The sequence below is a fragment of the Pollachius pollachius genome, assembly GCF_949987615.1.
Source record: "Pollachius pollachius genome assembly, chromosome: 7".
Lineage (NCBI taxonomy): Eukaryota > Metazoa > Chordata > Actinopteri > Gadiformes > Gadidae > Pollachius > Pollachius pollachius.
The window spans coordinates 13789618-13808265 of NC_136940.1; the positions used below are offsets into that span (position 1 = coordinate 13789618).

An 18648-nucleotide genomic window follows, 5' to 3' on the forward strand; every position below is an offset into this window, starting at 1 on the left:
ATTTATCCGTTTAACCATTCACAGTCGGATATCTTTGTCGTAGTCACCATGGCCAGTGTGAAAGTTGTAGGAATGGAGGAGGTTACGGCCTATTAACGTTCCACAACAGTGTTCTTACTGCATCCATATTGGTAAGCTACATTAGGTCTACAATAGACAAAAAATTATCGCAATCTGTTACACGTTTTTATCATTCATCTCGAAAGCAGTCGGTGCTACAAGCATTGTTTAATTGCACATGAAACAATATAGGTGGCTTTTGTTTGGTTCTCATTTGGGATACCAAATGTCTTTTCACCATCGCGATTATTATAGGAATATGCCACATATTTGCATCGCGGCTGACGTGGGATAGCATGAGGCATTATAGCTTTTTCTCTCACTTTTTATTGACCTGGGAAAAAAGCACAACCAACAATCATGTTAAAGGTGAAAGGACCTTTATGTTAACAAACATGGATTTAAAGGCAATGGGAAACATTAAGGTCGGGAAACAATATCGAGGTCTTATCCATATGTTGATAAAAAAATTATTGTGACAGACTTACCAAATACTGACAATGCTGTCCTGTGATTGGTTGGGGAGTTATGGTTGTGGTCGCGTTCTCTTCTTCGTCCTCTAGGTTAATCAGCTCCTCTCTCAGATAGAGACTCTTCAGGTGGTCCCGGACACTCCCCTGAAACAGACATAAATACATTTGTAAATTTCATGACAATAAGAGTTTAAACAAACATGTTCTGCTATGCATGTACTGCATATGTGTGTGTATTCTCTGAATGTTTGTTTTTATGCATCATTGTTCCCTCTCTAATTTTACAGGCCAATTTTCTTTATTTATTTGTATGTGAATATAATTTGAATATTAAGAACAAGGAATGAAATTTGAATGGGATTATATAGAAAGATTTACAATTCTACCATGTTCATTATGTAATATGTTTTGCATAGTTCAGAATTATTTTATTCAATAAATGCACTTTATCCAAGTTATCCTCTCCTTGTGATCACTTTGCTTTTGATATACCAACTGAAAATAACAATGTAAATCACAGGCCACCTGCTTTACCATCTGGCCAAAATCGACCGCGCCAATATGTGATCTCGCTCACCTCGTTAGTTTATTTTTTTTCGGTGAGTACCAGCAGAGCAGAATGTTTTTTTAGGGGAAACACTGTGCATGTATGCAAGCATGCATGTGCTATGTACTCGCGTGTGAACAGAACTGACAGGGTTGCTGGTGTGTGAACTGACAGTGGTGCTGGGAGGGCAGCAGGGCCGGGCGTGGCCCTGCTCCAGCAAGGCGGTGTGTACGTAGCGGTCGTCCTCCGTGTGCGTGTCACACAGCAGGAGCTGCAGCGCGTCACCGTGGTAACCGTGGAGGACAGCCACCAGCGTGCGGTCGCTGCACAGGCTCTGGAAGGAGGCAGTGGCCACAGCGCTCCAGTCGCCCTGCAGGGGGGGCAGACGACACACACATACATACAGGTCATCAGAAAGCGACCAATCATGTGTCAATCACGCAGAGGTACACTGAGCCAGTTGACAGTTGTTTTTCTATACGTTTACAGATTTATAAAAAGGAGAGTTGTCCTTTAAAATATGAACAAAACATACATTACACTGTTTATCCATTTCAAAGACTTTGAACAACTTCAGATTATTTAACATATTGTATCAGACAAAATGGGAAACAGGAGAGAATCATAGTCAGATTGCTGGATTTGATATACAAGTTAAACATTTTGTGTTTAGCAATACTGACAACGTGAAATTAAACACACACACACACACACACACACACACACACACACACACACACAACTTACAGAGATGGGTTGGACTCCCGTGAGCATTGCAGGGACAGCCTGAGCAGGAAGTTGAGAGTAACAGGATCTGGAATAACAGGATGATATAAAAACCTCCTATCGAGAAACCTGACTCATTTGAAATCACTTCCCTTGTGCTCACACCACACTGAAACAGACTGGGTTCCATTTACTCCACATTCAAACTCAGCCCATAGAAAACAGACGATACCCCCAAACTAGATGTTACAACACACTAACCTGTATGGCAGGGATTAAAATCAACAACGTCCCATCGTCCCGGGGATGTAATTAATTGTCATCGGGAGGATTTTTATTCTCTCTCGGTTCAACCTCGGGACGAAGAGAATTTTGTGGGCACTGACTTCATTTTTCTGTTTAAGTTTTCAACACTTTCTGCGAACCAGAACTTGTTCGCTGTCGGTGGCTAATAAAGACTTATTTAATGGAAAAAGGACTGAGCTTCGTTCAATTGGCTGGCGCGCTTGCGCTCGCATTTGTGTTGTTCAGTGAGACAGAGGGGGTAAAATCCCCCGTTCGTCATGGCGCAGGCTTTCTTGGTTCACTGGAGAAGGCGGGGCTGCACACGGAGTCTAGACCTCTTTGGAATAATTTTCAAAGTGGACCGGCCAACCGGGAGACCTCACGATCTTCCGGATCTCCAGCCTCTGCTGCAGAGCGAATTAAAATCGCCGGCAGAACGGCCTGGGGGTCCCTTGCATGGGCCCTTCACAGCTTCCGGTGGTGATATTTGATAATTCACCGTTGTTAAGTATAATCATGAGTATAATTGACCGCTGTCAAGGAAAACAACGGATTTTTCGCCTCTAATGACGTCTTTGGCATCACTCCGCATGTACCGGTAACTTGTCAACCCCAGCGTCTTCGGTTGCTAAGCGACGTCAACGTCTTTGGCAGACTATTTCTCTGCTGATCAACACCACGAATGCTGGTATCAAATAAATTGTAAAAAGACACACAATGTGAAGTTATTTTTTCGTTTTGGAAAGTAGCCGTGTAATAAGCGGGATAATGTAGAGAACATCGCCGGTCATGTTCGAAAATAAGCCCCTTCAGGGCGAAGCAAGTTCGCCCTGACGGGGCTTATTTTCCCGATAATTACCGGTGTTCTATACATTATCCATTACATATCCCGCTGCTTCGGGTTTGCCTTTGTAGTTGCATTGAGAGGAGGAGCGGGCGAATCCGCTGTCAGTGCTTGTGCATATATGATATGCAGGTTTAGCCAATAAGTGGTAGTGTACCTGCGCACCATTGGCATGTATGCGCGCTTGTCTCTGTGTGCGCGCTTGTCTCTGTGTGCGTGTGTGAACGAGAATGACAGGGAGAAAGAGTGCTACGCAGAGATGAATGAACGGAACAATATTTATATTTCAAAATTGCCTAAAAAACAACAAAAACAATCAATTTGTGGCGCTCTGTGCTGATTCTGTGGCGCTGCCCCACACATTGTTCTATGTATGGGAAACACTGCTCCCGAATGTTTTTATGAATGAAGACACCCATGCAAGAATGAGTTCACGTCTGAGTGTAAGCTACAAGCGCGATTAACTATTTACAAGTGCAAAAACGCAACATATTATTTATTTTGTTGACCACTTGTTTTTTATCCCGACAAAAGCCTTGTAAGGACAGTTCCTCTGGTCTCTCTCGTAGATCGCACCATCTTTCTTTGTTTAATGCGACTGCATCACCTTCTCTTACATGATCAGCAGCTCGCGGATTCCTTTCTTTTCAGTTAGAACTGCTCATGATGATATGCTGCAGTGTCTCTTTGGAGACAGCGCAACACCGCTACCCAAGCCCCCCTTGAACCGCGGAGCCGTTGCATTTACATCAGAATGAAACCCAATAAACCGCCAATGTGTGTAGGGTCAGAGAGGGTAAATTGGGGTTCTAGCTCAAGCAGGCAATTTACCTCGGGCAGTGTAAACGCGCGGACCATGCCGCGAATAAGGCGTGTATAAGATGGCATATTAGGCAGTCTCGCGCTGCTCGAGCGGAAAGCAGTGCGAGAGCCTGCTGCTCTGCGACCACAGTCGCAAAAATGTGGTCACGTAGACCACAGTTCTGCGACTGAGGGTGTTGCTTGTCATCTGGAAATAAATATATTATTTCAGCAACATAATGTATTGTGTTTTTATTAAATTATCAGTAAGTAACAACTCAAAATGTAAAAAAGATTTATGGGAAAAATTCGGGACGGTTCAAAATGTTTTTCGGGACGTTTCCGGGACGCTGGTGAAAAATAGTTCATTTTAACCCCTGCTGTATGGGATTTAAGACCTAAAACAAATGGGTCCCATGTTGTATTAATTGTGTAAAGGAATACTTTACTTTCTCTAGATTTAGGTTCAGTGAACAAAACAAGCATTGTGTGAATGCACTGAATTCCGTTGTTCAGGTCGGGTTTTCTATTTGTTTAAGACTACAATATCCAAAGAAGAATACTTTAGCAATCCTATGAGGGATATTCACAAAACCTAACATGACGTCAATAATTAAAACTCTTTAAGTGGACTATATATATCTGTGATCTCTACCTACTTGAGGAACATGAGCTTGTCCACGGAGACCAGGTTAAGGTCTCCAAAGTCCACGTAGTAGACCTCCACCTGGTCCGGGCTGAGCACACGCTGGACCACCACGCGGTAGAACCACAGGTCCCGGGGGGCCACACAGCAGACCTGCCCTGGCCGCAGGTAGCGCTCCGGCAGCCGGTAGCGTGCTGCGACCCCAGAGCAGTTGTAGCAGCCCCTGGAGAGGGAGATAAACAGAAAGGTTAAACACGGGAAAGGTTAAGCACAGCAAAGGTTAAGCACAGCAAAGGCTAAGCGCCCACGTGCATGCATGAGTGTGACTCAGGAGAGACGGATTAGACAGTGTGAGAAGAATAGTACATTAGATCTCATTCAGCACACAGCGTTAGTGTTTAAATAACTTCTTAAATCTACATTTAATAGTTAATGTACTATAAAAGATCTTTCCAAAGTAACTAAAATACCATTACAACAGACCCGTCTTTTTCACCCCTTTCACCCTCTTCGAGCCATATATTCCTGTATTCTTGTTTTAGCTCTACTAGTCCCCCTTAAATCCGTTTTTTAACCCTCCGCTAGCCCTTTCCAAATCCTTTTTAACCCTTCAACCCTTGAACCCTCGATTAGCCCTATACAACCCCATTAGGAACCCAGTTTGAGCCTTTTGCTAGCCCTACTTAAATCCTATTTTAAACCTCTGCTAGTACTATTTAATCCGTGTTGTAGCCATCTCCTAGCCCCCAGCTGGGGCTCCCCATGCAGCACCTCATTTCCATCATCATGTCTTCCATGGAGCGGGCCTCCTGGCTCTTGCTGAAACGCACGTAGAAGCTGCCGGGGGATTCCACCTGCTCTACCAGCACGGCTGCCAGGGCCCTGGGCCAGCGCCGGGTGGGGGGCCTCAGACGCTGGGCCCGCACCGCGTCCAGAGGGACCATAGAGCTGGGCCGCACCTGGACCGCTGGGTACAGCTCCACTAGCTACAGGCCAGACAGCGGGAGAGTGGGACGGGGATGAAATCAAAGCGAGACAGGCAGGGAGACAGGGGAAGACACACTAAGATGGGCAATGTAAAACAGAGAGATTGTATTTTATAATTTAGATCCATTTTATTTCCTTTAATATGCTTTATGTATTAATTATCACTTGTGTTTTTTTTGTGCATAATCATAACCTCAACCTACTATACATCTGCTGATAACAAACACTTACAGTTAAGATAAGATTATTGATTCTTACAGGTAAGGTGGACGTCACAGTAAATGTGATTTGACTTTGTTGTACAAGAGAGCCTGGAGGAAGACCCTCACAGTTTAGGTCAATCCCAAGTCAGGGGTTGCATGAGCTGTTGACGGCCGGATTGGACTTGACACCAGTCGAGGGTGGAACAGGCAGCTAGATGGACCAATGGCAAGTGAGGGAGCTAAACCAGTAGAAGCAATGACCATCAGACTAGGGTTTACCTGCTGGTTGGTAAGAAAGGAGGTGAGGCAGGTGGTGGGATCAGGCTGGTCCTCTTTCTCCTCCTCGTCATCATCTTCATGCTGCTCCCAGAGGGAGCGCCTGATGCTCTGGTACAGACAACCTTCTCTCCGTCTCCCCTCCTCTCCCCCACACTCTGCTGGAGGATACAGAGATATACACTCTAAGCTGCTGGCTAACATTTGGCCAACAGATAAAAAACATAACCTGAGCTAAAGCTTCACATAGACAACAGTAGCAGGGTGGCAGATAGGAGGACAGCCAGAGAGAGCGAGAGACAGCCAGAGAGCAAGAGAGAATGAGATTGGGAGGGAGACAGAGAGAGTCAGTGAAAGAGACAGAGCAGGAGGTAGACAAGAAGAGACAGGCAGAGAGACAGTGAGGGAGACAGACAGGACGACATAAGAAATAAACATGAGAGAGAGATGGAAAGAGAGACAGGTAAACAGACAGACATGTTCTGACCCGACTCAGTGTGCTTGTTTCTGAGGTTCTTGACTATCCAGTGGGGGTCCTTGGTGCCCCCTGCTGGCTCCAGGTGGAAGATGTCACTCAGTGCTGCCACCAGCTGTGTGACACTGAGGAACCCACTCTGCAGCACCGGAAGCTCCTCACCAAACACCCTCTTGACACCATAACCACCAGTAGAACCACCAGCAGAGCACCAGAACCATAGGATCACATCACAGAGAAAGGTACATTCATGATATCAATAAGTTAATGGATGTTCAATAATATTAAATGCTAACGACTATTATTTTTCTACAATAAAAGGTAGCATCCAATGGGTCTACTGTTAATCAATTTTCAAATGAAGCACTCAATGACCCTCACAAATAACCACAAGATATCAATTCAGGCACAGTTAAATGAAATGTATGACACATGTATCAGATGATACCAGAGGATTGTTGGAACAGAGCCTACCTTGTAGTGAGTAGGCAGGTCGTGAACGGACAGCCCCTGGCTGTGGTCTCCAACAACCTGCAGAATGTAACTCATATCAGCCTGCTGGGGGGACCGGTCGAGACGGGGAAAGTACATAATTTTTACTGCCTAGTGTTTGATGGCTTTTTGTTATACAGTTGAAAGGAATTCGACTTTAGCCCGGCTCGGGGATCTAACCCAGAATCTTTAAGGTGAGAGTTGAACACCCATGTCACTCTACTATCCTGCCCAGTTTCCTGTGCTTCCTATGCTAGTTCTGATTTCTTGCTATCTTGTTAATAAGCATCCTAGCAACTATGCTAGGTGGGCCCACCTCTTGACTTTCAACTCATTTGGGAAGGATGCATGGAGGTTGCCATGGAAACACTTCCAGTAGCATACTACATATAAGAGACTGGTCTCAGAGAAGGTGGGGGTCCAGACCTGTTGTAGCTTGTCCTTCAGCTCTGGACTCACGGAACCTGCGTAGCCATTCTCAAGAATCTTCTGACGAAGCTCCATCTCCAGCTGGCAAGAGGGCACAATAGCAGGAGGTGACAGAATATTGACAGAATACTTAGCATGTGAATCACGATGCGGAACATTGTGGGAACATCAATTTACTATTTGATCAACAGACAAGAGTCGAATCAAAGAATGAGCTGTGACTAGGATGAATGAATGAATGACAAAACACACCTTGAACATGAACTTCTCCAGGAGCTGTCCATCTTGGTAGGGTTGTTGAGGTTCTGGGCCTGTTGGTTGTTGTGGGGGTCCGTTATCTGGGACCCGCTCTGACCCATTACGGATTGGATCCCAACTTTTACAGGAAGGCACCAGGGATTTCTGGGTAACAGAAGTAGTCCTCTGGCTCGGACTACACTGTGACGGTGCTGCAGTTTGTGATGATAAGAGTATGTTACACTACTAAACATACTTACCATTAAGCAAACGCTCTTATCCAAAACAAAATAACATTTAATCTAAAAACATGATATTAACGAGATGGTTAGGGCATCTTGCACATAGTAGAATAGATGGAGGAGTTCTGCAGCTCTATAGAAGCCCACCCACCTAGGCCCAACAAAGATTCCCACACCCACCTGAGCTTTGTCCAGGCTGCAGTAGCCGAGTCTTTGGATTTAAAGGAGAGAATAAGCAGGGAGAGGGTCTGATGGCCTCAGGCTTCACAGATTCTGTTTTGGCCAACTGAGGTCTGGACTGAGGCCCCGGCTGGTCCGGCTGTTTGAAGCCAACAACGGAGCCCATCCTGGTGTACAGGATGGAGAGGTCCGGCACGCGGGCCAGCATGTCCCCCAGTGAGTAGAAGCCGTAGTCAGTGTAGCGGAGTGGGTGACCGAAGCACTGCTGGAACCTTCTCTCCAACTCCGAAAGACGGAGCGGACCCTGGAACCAGAACAAGAATCAGACCAAAACTAATACATTACTTTTTTTTTTTTACATGATTCATGCTTTTATTGGCAGTGTGTGTAAAAAAATAACAAATAATTCAGCATAGAGCAAGATATAAGGCTTTCATTGGGGTTGCACTCTCATTGTTAAAATGGATTGTTTCTGTTGCTGCTGGCCAAAATCTAAATAAAACGGAGACGCTCTGCAACCCTCATTGAGGCTGTGCATAAACCAATAGGCTACCTCACCGACGCTGCGTCAACGTTCTATAGAGTGCAACAGTGACTGCCCCCTTTTTTAACAGCTCTGGTTCCAGAATAAAATTTCCCATTGATTTTCACCTTTGACTTTTCGTAAAATTGTTATAAAAAGAGTTTTAAGCCTGGAACCAAGCCAATCATTCAGCAAGGGAGGAAAAAGGCACAAGACTGTGTACATTTTAACAAGTGAAGGAACTACTCATCCAATAAACCATTGAAAACTTTTTCGCAAATGGTTACAACCCAATAGTTTAGCGAGTTTCTTGCATCTTATAACCTTTGTCATTATTATATTGTTTTTTACAAGTTGTGTCACATTCTGTGTGTGTGTGTGTGCGCGTGCGTGCATCGTTCATCGACATGGTATGTTCCTTTGTTGATGACGGCAGTCACCACGTAATAACGCGTTTTTAAAACATGTGAATTCAGTCTCGTATTCAAGTTACCTCAACATTATGTATTCCTATGCTTTCATTCTACCCAAATGACTAAAAAGCACTGCTAGTGCTATATCATATATTTTTACTTTTATTTATATAAAAATAAAAGAAAATAAAATAAATCATATTCTAGATCAAGATATTTTTCATCATGAAGAGTTCATGATGAAGCTCTAACCAGGCTGACGACGTGAATTTCGCGGGTGCGGGTAAAAGTTTCTATGGTAACAGCAAGCTCAACCACTCGAAGAAGTCATGTAACACTTCAGAATTTATGGGTAGTGTAGTGGTTTCAATCTCGCGAAGAGAACTTGTTTTCTAAAAACGAGATGTTGCCCATTAAACTTGAGGCTTCTACAGGAGAATATACCATTGATTCACAATATAACGGCGTGTGGCATGTATACTTGGTTACGACATTATGGCTTTTAATCAAAACTTCTATTGAGAAAATAAATGGGATTATTAATTCCGGAAGCAAACTGTCACTCGCTCTATACAGTCTGATGGCAGTACCTGGGAGATCAGCTGACGTAGCTGGGATCTGAGCTGGGCAGGGAGTGCTGGGGGTGCCCGGCCCCACCGAGGCAGTATAATAGGGGCCATGGGGCGGGGGTACTGCATGGGGAAAGACCTCAGGTACCCCCTCTTGTTCTTGGGCTTGGTGAGCCGCTGCTTGGAGACCAGCTGGTTGATGCCTTCAGTGCTCTCGTCAGAGACCGCTATGGTGGAGTAGAGGAGGATGTAAAGATAAAGGAGGAAGGGAGAGGGAGTAGAAGAAAGGCAAATTAGAGGATTAAAGAGGGAAGAATGGTTGTGAGGAAGAGGAGAGGTTGAGGATAAATGGAAAGAATGTGATGCGAGAGAGGAAATGGAGAGTGAAGAGCAAAAGTGAAGAGAGGAGTGGAAGAAGAGCGAAAGAAGAGGAGGAGGTAAGAATAGGAGATGAAAGACAGTGAGTGGAGGAGTGGTGTGGAGAAGGACAAGAGAGGATAGGATATAAGATGAGCGGAGAAAGAAGGAGAAGAGAGGAGGTCAGAAGGCCAGAAGAGTAGTAAAAAGGAGATATGTCTAAATCAGTGTCACAGCTTAAAAGGTGAATATATATAAATGCACTTGACACAGCGGGAAAATCAGTGTTCAGCTAATTCACAGCCTCTGGGTGTTTTAGCTACATGACAGACATTTTCAGCTTTTAATAGCCAGGCTACCCCAAATGACACAGCATCAGTGACCACATTGGTCTTACCTTTTAGAACAAAGCTGCCGTCTTCCAAGTATATGAACGACACCACTTCAGGCATCTCTTTGGCCATATCCAGGATGCTCCGGAAGCCCAGCTCCTTCAGGGGCATATGCTGGCCCAGCATGCTTACGTAGTCCTTCCTCAGTTGCTCTGCACTCAGACCCATCTTGGAAGAGAGTAGTAGAGAGCGGACATCCTTCTTCAGCTTGGCCAACGTCCGATCCTGGCTCATCATCATGACTGTTGTGAAAATGAGGAGAAAAGACTCTTAAGAAAGCGGAAAGAATACAAAAACATTAGTGTGGAGTGGACATTAAGTTGTTTTTAATGTGCACTCCAGGGCCTATGTTGATAGGTCTATAGGAAGTCTCAAGAACCTGCTCTTTCTGCGTTCTTTCCTAACTTTGCAGTATGTCGGTAACTTAGAAGCGTCAAGAAATGACCTGTAGGCCTACCATCCTGCATTTAGTTATCCTGTTGCAGCATTAACGTTACACCCTACCTTCACATTCTAGTGGCATCTACACTCGTTCACATAAGATTACATTTACCTTGTTACATTGAATACCCATATTGCAGAATTACACGATAACTTTACATTGTAGTGGTACCTGCACTCGTTCACTTGATATGACCATCAACGTGTTGTCTTTAAAACTTGTTGCAGCATCAGACCATGTTTTATTACCATCACCATTTTGGTTAGCATTAGCTTCCTTCCACCTATTCCCGCTAAAGTCCGTAGTTTTTTTTAAGTTGTTTCTAATGACTGCCTGAAGTAGTGCGGTACTTACCGACTTACTGCAGAGCAGCTGACCTACAGGGGAAATTGAATTGAGAATTCAAAGCATTTTCTTTCAGCACTGGTTTGCTTATTTCAATGCATCGATTAAGTAAGATCGGTTATTGAAGTGCGCGGAGTCACGTGAGGAGTGGACTGGGTTGATGAGCGTACGTTTTAGCTGGTGGAATCGGTAACATTTACATGCTCCAATTTAAAAGAAAATATATTATTTCGTCATTTATCACAGTTCTGATATGACTCAGTTCTGCCAAGTCGATTTAGAACGAGGAACAAGAAAGTCAACCATAAGCACACACACACACACACACACACGCACGCACACTTCTTGCCCAGTAAGAGTGTCAGTGAATGACGTGAGGAGGATGGAGGCCACCCCGGGTTAATCTGTAGTTTTAATTAAAACTAATTTGGGAGTGCCCAGCTTTCTTTTGAAAAAACACCCACAAAAAACTCACAGCTATGTGATGGGACGAGAAAACCTGAATTCGCACATTTCTGTCCAAGCAACAGAGTAACTCCCTTAGGAAGAATGCCCTAGGTGTTCTTATTCTGTTGCTGTGCAATTTGGTCATATTGCTGCTATCATTCTGTGTAGAGTTCGTTTAGAGCTTGTTTGGCCAGTGAGAAATCCAGCCAACTCGTCTCCTACAGACATCTAGAACCAGTACTCTAGTAAAAGTGAACATTTGAGAGGGGAAAGAGAGGAGTATACTGAGAGAGAGAGAGAGAGAGAGAGAGAGAGAGAGAGAGAGAGAGAGAGAGAGAGAGAGAGAGAGAGAGAGAGGGAGAGAAGTGGAATATCTTCTGTCCCACACAGGAGAGATCAAGGAGAGCAGTTTTCTCCTCTTCAACCACTTCTTCAAACCACCACCACCTCCTTCACCGATGCTCCTCACCGCAGAACTGGTCCCGGCTGGGGGGGAGGAGAGAAAGAGCTCCACTCATCTGTCCAGGGGAGAACAAACCAAGCCCCCCCCAGCCACCTCCAAGGCACGCCACCCCCCAACCTCCAGCACCAGAGCCAGGTCAAATGAGGAGAAGGAGAGGAGGAAGCAGCAGAAGGCGAAGGAGAATAACGAGACACAGGTTAAGGGAGACCAAATGGGCCGAGTTGAGGTGAGAGTCAAGGAGAGGACAGAGGAAAAGGTTAGGAGCACAGTGGTGGATGTGGACAGTGTGAGAGCGACAGGAGGGGGAGGGGAGGAGGACAAGGAGAAGAAGGAAGAAGAGCAGCGCTGTTGGCTGCTTGAGACGGACAGACAAGATGGTGAGTTGAGCTTTTGGGTTAAAAAAGGCTACAGATCTTCAGTTTAATTTCATCATTTATAATTATTAAGTATTTCAAACAGTTTGAGATTAGATGATCTGACATTTGGTCCGTGGATTCAGATTAGATTAGTGTTGTAGTGTGTGTGGATGACGGCTGGTTTAAGCAGCATCACCTAGCCAAGTCTGACTGGACTCGGGCTGCACACCTGTTGCATATTGAGTGTCAGTGGGTACAGGTTAAAACAGCCATCTCCCCACACACGGGAGAGTTCTCCTATAGATGGCGACATGGAACATCAGGACATGTATCAGTTTCAACAAACTTTAACAATAGTGGCAAAGTCACGCCCCTTCTGGTAGAGCCCATGGGACCTATGAGATCGAAATATATGAATGGGTTTCAATGGAGAGAAAGTAATTATTTTCTGGTCCACGTCTTTATATGCCCCAGATTACACATATGTTGTTTGTGGATTTAAATGATAATTTTTCATGTGCCCGAAGAGTTTGACCTTTTAATTGTGCAATTTTTCAGTTAAAGGCTGTAGAGAAAACACAATGAGAAAGACTACACGTCTCGTATGTGACGTCACGCTCCCTGCGACTGGCGTGGATAAGACCGACAATCTCCCCATCGGCATAACTGAAACTCTCCACAAGCCCGAACTTATAATGGTTTTCACCTCTTTCAATGCTTTTATCCTCCCCTTGGAAAAAAGCGTTGAAGTGGAGCATAGAGTTTGCCACGTCATGTCATGAGCAGCGAGGGGCTGTAGTTCACAAAGCGGCCTCACGCAAAACCTAACATTATCAAACGTCTTCGCGAATTTTTTTTGGTTTTCTTCGCATGAAAAATTATAATTTAAATCCACAAACAACATATGTGTAATCCAGGGCATATAAAGACTGGGACCAGGAAATAACTACTTTCTCTCCATTGAAACCCATTCTAATTTTCAAATTATTTCCAGAGGTCCCATGGGGGTCTCCAGGAAGGGGCGGACTTACGAGCTCTATAAACCGTTCTTTCAACACCACCACCCTGCATCCTTTTATCTAGAGGAGCCCCATAGAGCTCACCTCGCTGAAGTGTGGCAGTCACCTAGGTAGCATGTAGCATGAACACTCAATCAATTCGATTTTAGTATAAACAATTAGATGAATATAAAAATACACACAATTATAAAAGTTGAATACAAAGGTTACACTTTATCCATCCACTATGGTGGAAAGAGTTTGTCAGACTAGACTCCAAAACCACACTGCTAACTCAATCTAATGCATATAATTTGCTAGCAGATTAGTCAAATAGAGATAACATCCTCACCATTCTAGATTCAACTAAATATAATCATGTAATAGTTTTAACATGCTGTTAATATCCAACATGGCCACTCTGCTTGGTGGTTCCCATGTGCAGAGGTGTGAGGTAGAAGTGTAGTTCTCTGTGTGTTCTGAAGGTGAGCTGTTCATGCAGGTATCAAGCCAAGGCACCTAGGGGTGGGGGAGTGGCTTCTGATGGTCCTGGTTCTGACCCTGGTCATCCTCTTCCTTCCTCTCTCCATCTGGTTCTGCTTCAAAGTACACCCATCACTGAATAATACTGTAACCATATGATGCAAATACATACAAATATATTCAAATAAATGATATTATATATTTATATGATTATTGCTCTTGAAAAAAATGTTTAGTGAATTGACTTGCTGATGCTGGGATTATGGGATGTTCTATTGAAGGCTGTTTTTCTGATTGACAGGTGGTGAAGGAGTACGAGCGGGCAGTGATATTCCGACTTGGCCACCTGCTGAGGGAGCGGGCAAGGGGACCAGGTGGTTGATGGTTATTGTAGTTTTCTCCTGTAGTCTTCCTAGGTTGTGGAGGTGACCAGTGTCAAAGTAAAGTAACGCATTACATTTAAAATATCGGTAACTACACTACTTTTCTAGACTAAAGTAACGCGCTTTCCTGCGTTACTGAAGCCGTGTTTGCCTGCGTGTAAAGTTCTGATCTGTTGTGGTGCGTGCATGCGTGCGTGCTGCCTGTGTGTCTGCAGCGCCTGCTTGCCTCGACACATTGCCATAGCGATCGATTTGAGTGACGTAGCTGCTTATGCGAAGGAGTGTTCAAGTGTTGGAGCGCAGAAGCAGGTGACACATAGGGTTGGATTTAGTGATTCGTTTCCGTGATTCAGTTCGCGTCATTCAGTTCGCCAAGAGGAGTCGTTCGCGAATCGTTCGTTCGTTCGTTCAGTCGAGTTTCCGATAGCGGTGAATCGAATCATGCACGGTACTCTGAGTCAGTCAGACTCAGCACCTCCCTCGTTCGTTCGTTCAGTCGAGTTTCCGGTAGCGGTGAATCGAATCATGGAATGCACGGTTCTCAGACTCAGCGCCTCCCTAGTTCTCATTCTCCAACGTCAACATTACAACTTTAACCAAAAGCAGCGGGATGGGGGCGTAGTTGATTTTTGGATGTTTAACATATCAGCAAGATAATAGACTTGATTTAGCAATGATGGTGGGGGTCCCGGGTGTTTTAGCCTCTCATAAACAGAACCCTGTGCAGCCCAAGACTAAATCTAGCTGCCAAAATTAACACTGCCTTCATAACGAGAGCTGGTCAATTGTGAAAAATGCATTAAACTGTAATCAGAAAACGCGGTTATATGCTATATACCCTATAGTATCTGTTGTATAAAGGCTGGTACGAATTTCTAATTACAAATATGTACACTCATAGGCCGTTGCGATTCCCATTGAAACGAATGGCACAGTGACTAGTCTTCATAACAAGAGCTGGTAGGTTGGAAAAAATAAATTAAACTGTAATCAGACAACGCGGTTATATGCTATATACCCCAGAGAATATGTGGTATAAAGGCTGGGATGAATTTCAAATGATAAATATGTACACTTAATGTTGAAATTATACAGTCGCGATTCCCATTGAAACGAGTGGTGCGGTGACTAGTCTTCACAACGAGAGCTGGTAGGTTGTAAACAATGAATTCAACTGTAATCAGACAACGCGGTTACATACTATTGTAATGACCTCGCCGGTGACATAACGATGTCCAGTCATAAGTACTTGAAGGAACTTTAATGTAGCAAACCAGGTCACTGAAACCCATAACCAGAGTCAAAAATCCACACTAACAACAACCGGTTACCCGGGCAACCCCCCAACCCGGTCCCTTCAACGTGCAAGCCCCCACCCTCCTGTTCTCCCAAGGCCCTCCCCCAGCTGACCTGATGATTCGCCCCCCACACTGATTGACAAGAAGAACATTCCAATGCATGCACATAGAACAACTGGCATAACAGACAACGAAATGCAATGCAACACATAACACACAAACTCTATAAATGTCCCAGGGTCGCTGGACTATAGACCCTAGAGTATCTGGTATAAAGGCTGGGACGAATTTCAAAAGATAAATATGTACACTTTATGTTGAAAGTATGCCGTCGCGATTCCCATTGAAACGAATGGCGCGGTGACTAGTCTTCACAACGAGAGCTGGTAGTTTGTGAAAAATGTGGTATAAAGGCTGGACACCACACATTCATTTTCTCGTATTTGAGGCGTGGTTTAGGATTGCCCGAAGCCGTTTATTGGGCGCTACGAATATCTATCATGAGTCTGTACGTAGCTCATAGCCAATCAAAGCCTGTTGGTAGCAGGGCAAAGACATCCTTCTTGGTAATGAAAGCGTTTAACGCCGAAAGTTTCTATTTTTTCAAAATAAACTTGCGTTCTAAACTACTGAAAACACTATCTAAGGCTGCATCGTAAGGTAACGCATCTGCTGCCATTTTGGATCCGTAATCTACATAAACTTCGGTGTGTCGCATAGACATCGTCATCGTCTTGCCGTCCCTCCCCGTTCTGTGATTGGTTCCCTATCTCAGGCGAAAATCGGATCCTTGTAATCCATGCTGTCTAGCAGCGCGAAATGAAATCGCGCGCAAGGCAGCATGGGTATACTCAGGCTAATTTACATGTCATAGCTTGCGAAATAGATCAGGATCATTCAGCCTTTGGACCACATTAAGTAACAGCATGTGTCACCGCCGTTTAAGTGCATTTCTGTTTTAATTCTATGGGATAAAGTGACCTTTTTATATTTTTCATTGACCACTTAATTTTTGTTCTCATGTTTCCCAAAGCCGGTTTTGAAACTTGTGTGTTGCTACTGATTGACCTCACCATAGCCTACTTTATCCTGCGGTTTGTGGATTTTACAGTGAGGCATTTCTTTGTGCAGACAGGTATATTGTTCTTTCATATGGTTTTATATGCTATTTTGTATAGATTTATACAATGAACACTAAGTGATGATAGGGCTATGATGTTTGTCCATGTAAATTAAGAAACGGGAAAGTAAAGTAATAAGCAGTGAAGTTACTTTTCAAAACCAGTTACCAGTAAAGTAATCTCATTACAATTTGCAGAAGTAACTAGTAATAAGTAAAAAAATACTTTTTTGGAGTAACTACCCCAACACTGGAGGTGACAGAACAGAGATGTAATTGTTCAACTATTTTTTAATGTGGTATTAAGGTATGGGTTCACAAATGTGGCATTTCAACTTCACTTGAGCTATTCTATATTTGGGTAACATTAACCTCTACCTCCAGGCCTGCTGTTCTACCTGCCTTGGCTGGATGTCTGCAAGAAGGAGGACATCAGAGTCAAAACTGTCCGTATTCCATCTCAATCGGTACTTTGATCACATGATCCATTTTCAAACTGAACATTTGGAGTAGAACAGGTCCTCCACAATAGGTTGTTGACTGTAAAGGGGACTGACCAGAAACACTGTTTTAGGAGATTTAACCAATTTCTTGTTCAGTCTGAGGTTTGTGCTCATTGGAAAAAGGTGTTTGTCACACATGTATGCAAGCATAAAAGGTACTCTTTATGTTTAGTTCTCTGTTAAGTGGACAAACTAAGCAGACACACCATTTATAAGCTTTAAGAACCTTCAAAAAGATGGAATATGAAAGTGGTTCGGCTCCCTAAAAGCATACCTCCATGTATTTCTAGATCCAGAGTTGCTTTGGATAAAATCATCTGCTAAATGACCAAACAGTGAAATAATTATCAAACACATACACACACACCTCTGCATAGGTGGTGACCAGAGACCTGGCACGCGTTGAGGTGAGTGCCGTGTGTCTCTTCCGCATCGAGAATGTCATCCTCAGCACCGTGTCTCTGTCCAACCCCCGGGAGCTGCTCCAAGCTCTGGTCCAGGGAGCGCTCCGGGACGTCCTGGCCCGCCACGACTTCCACCAGTTCCTGCTCAACAGAAAGCTGGTGGGGCGAGAGGTCCGGGTGGCAGCGGACTCCCTTGCCGGTCGTTGGGGCATCAAAGTGGAGAGGGCGGACATGTGAGTCCCTGGCTTAATATGGATGGATGTGAGGCTAGCGCTGTGTTAGTTGTTCAAACAACCAGGAAGTGGTCATTTGAAGACCACCAAGCACACAGTGAAGAAAGGGGGAAATGAGTGGAAGTGATGGATGCGTGGGAGGTCTGGCGTTTATTATGCGATTAAATAAAAGCTAAAATAATAATAGGATGGCGTCTCCTGGTTTGTCTTGTTTTTCCCTGTATGTCTTCTGGTGTGTCTCCTTGTGGGTCTCCTGGTTTTTCCTTGTGTTTATCCTGGTGTCTCTTTGTTTCTCCCTGTATGTCTCCTTGTGTTTTACACTGAGTGTCTCCTGGTATGTCCCCCCCTTTGTGTTTCTTCTTGTGTGTCTCGTGGTGTATGTCAGAGAGGGGGTGAGCATACCAGAGGAGCTACAACAGAACATGAGGGAGCAGAGAGACGTCCAACGACGAGCTCAGATCATAGTGAGAACACACATGAAGAGACAGACGACACAGATGGAAAGATGAAAAAAACTGACGTGTGCACAAGGAAGTGATACCAGTCTCATATTTATCGCTATGTCACTCTCCTGCTCTGTCCATCTCTCTCTTCGTCTTGTCTCCTCCCTCTCTCGTTCTCCTCCTGTTTTCCTCTTCCTGTCTCATCCCACTCTCCTCCGTAATGTCCCTCTCTCTTTACCTGCTCTATGTTGCTCTCTTCCCCCCTTTCTCTTCTCCTGTCTCCTTCCCCTCTCTCCAGGTGACGGCGGTGGAGGGCGAGCGAGCGGCCTGCCAGGCTCTCAGGGAGTCCCTGGACTCCATATCCGGTTCTCCTGCTGCCATCCAGCTGCGCCTCCTCCAGCTCCTCACCACCCTCCAGAGATCTGAGCGACCCCCGCTGCTCCTCACACTCCCCTCCGACCTCCTCGCCATGACCCAGGACCTCTCCGGGCTCCCCCCACCCCCAACCCCCCTCTCAGCAGCAGAGGAGGGGGGGGAGGAGCAGACAGACTCACCTATGATGTAACCTTCTCT

General features: G+C 44.8%; 2 protein-coding genes across 2 annotated transcripts in view; one reads left to right on the forward strand and one right to left on the reverse strand.

Annotated features, from left to right (window-relative positions):
* tdrd5 (tudor domain containing 5) overlaps positions 1-10397 on the reverse strand; it is a gene marked incomplete at both ends in the record, with an annotated part of 40031 nt that extends 29634 nt beyond the window's left edge. Inside the window, 13 exons of the mRNA XM_079740634.1 lie at positions 549-677; positions 1253-1450; positions 1828-1894; positions 4396-4605; positions 5154-5368; positions 5852-6009; positions 6336-6495; positions 6798-6881; positions 7242-7325; positions 7497-7693; positions 7904-8207; positions 9430-9635; positions 10163-10397. Coding sequence (XP_079596760.1) covers positions 549-677; positions 1253-1450; positions 1828-1894; positions 4396-4605; positions 5154-5368; positions 5852-6009; positions 6336-6495; positions 6798-6881; positions 7242-7325; positions 7497-7693; positions 7904-8207; positions 9430-9635; positions 10163-10397 — 2247 coding nt within the window. The remainder of the gene's footprint in view (positions 1-548; positions 678-1252; positions 1451-1827; positions 1895-4395; positions 4606-5153; positions 5369-5851; positions 6010-6335; positions 6496-6797; positions 6882-7241; positions 7326-7496; positions 7694-7903; positions 8208-9429; positions 9636-10162) is intronic.
* A 1452-nt stretch (positions 10398-11849) lies between these two features.
* On the forward strand, positions 11850-18640 carry nphs2 (NPHS2 stomatin family member, podocin; the record flags this gene model as incomplete). The annotated part of the gene is made up of 7 exons (XM_079739341.1): positions 11850-12231; positions 13711-13814; positions 13993-14065; positions 16877-16938; positions 17373-17632; positions 18018-18096; positions 18374-18640. 7 exons carry the CDS (start codon positions 11850-11852, stop codon positions 18638-18640), a joined length of 1227 nt encoding a protein of 408 aa, XP_079595467.1.
* Between the last annotated feature and the right edge of the window lie 8 nt (positions 18641-18648).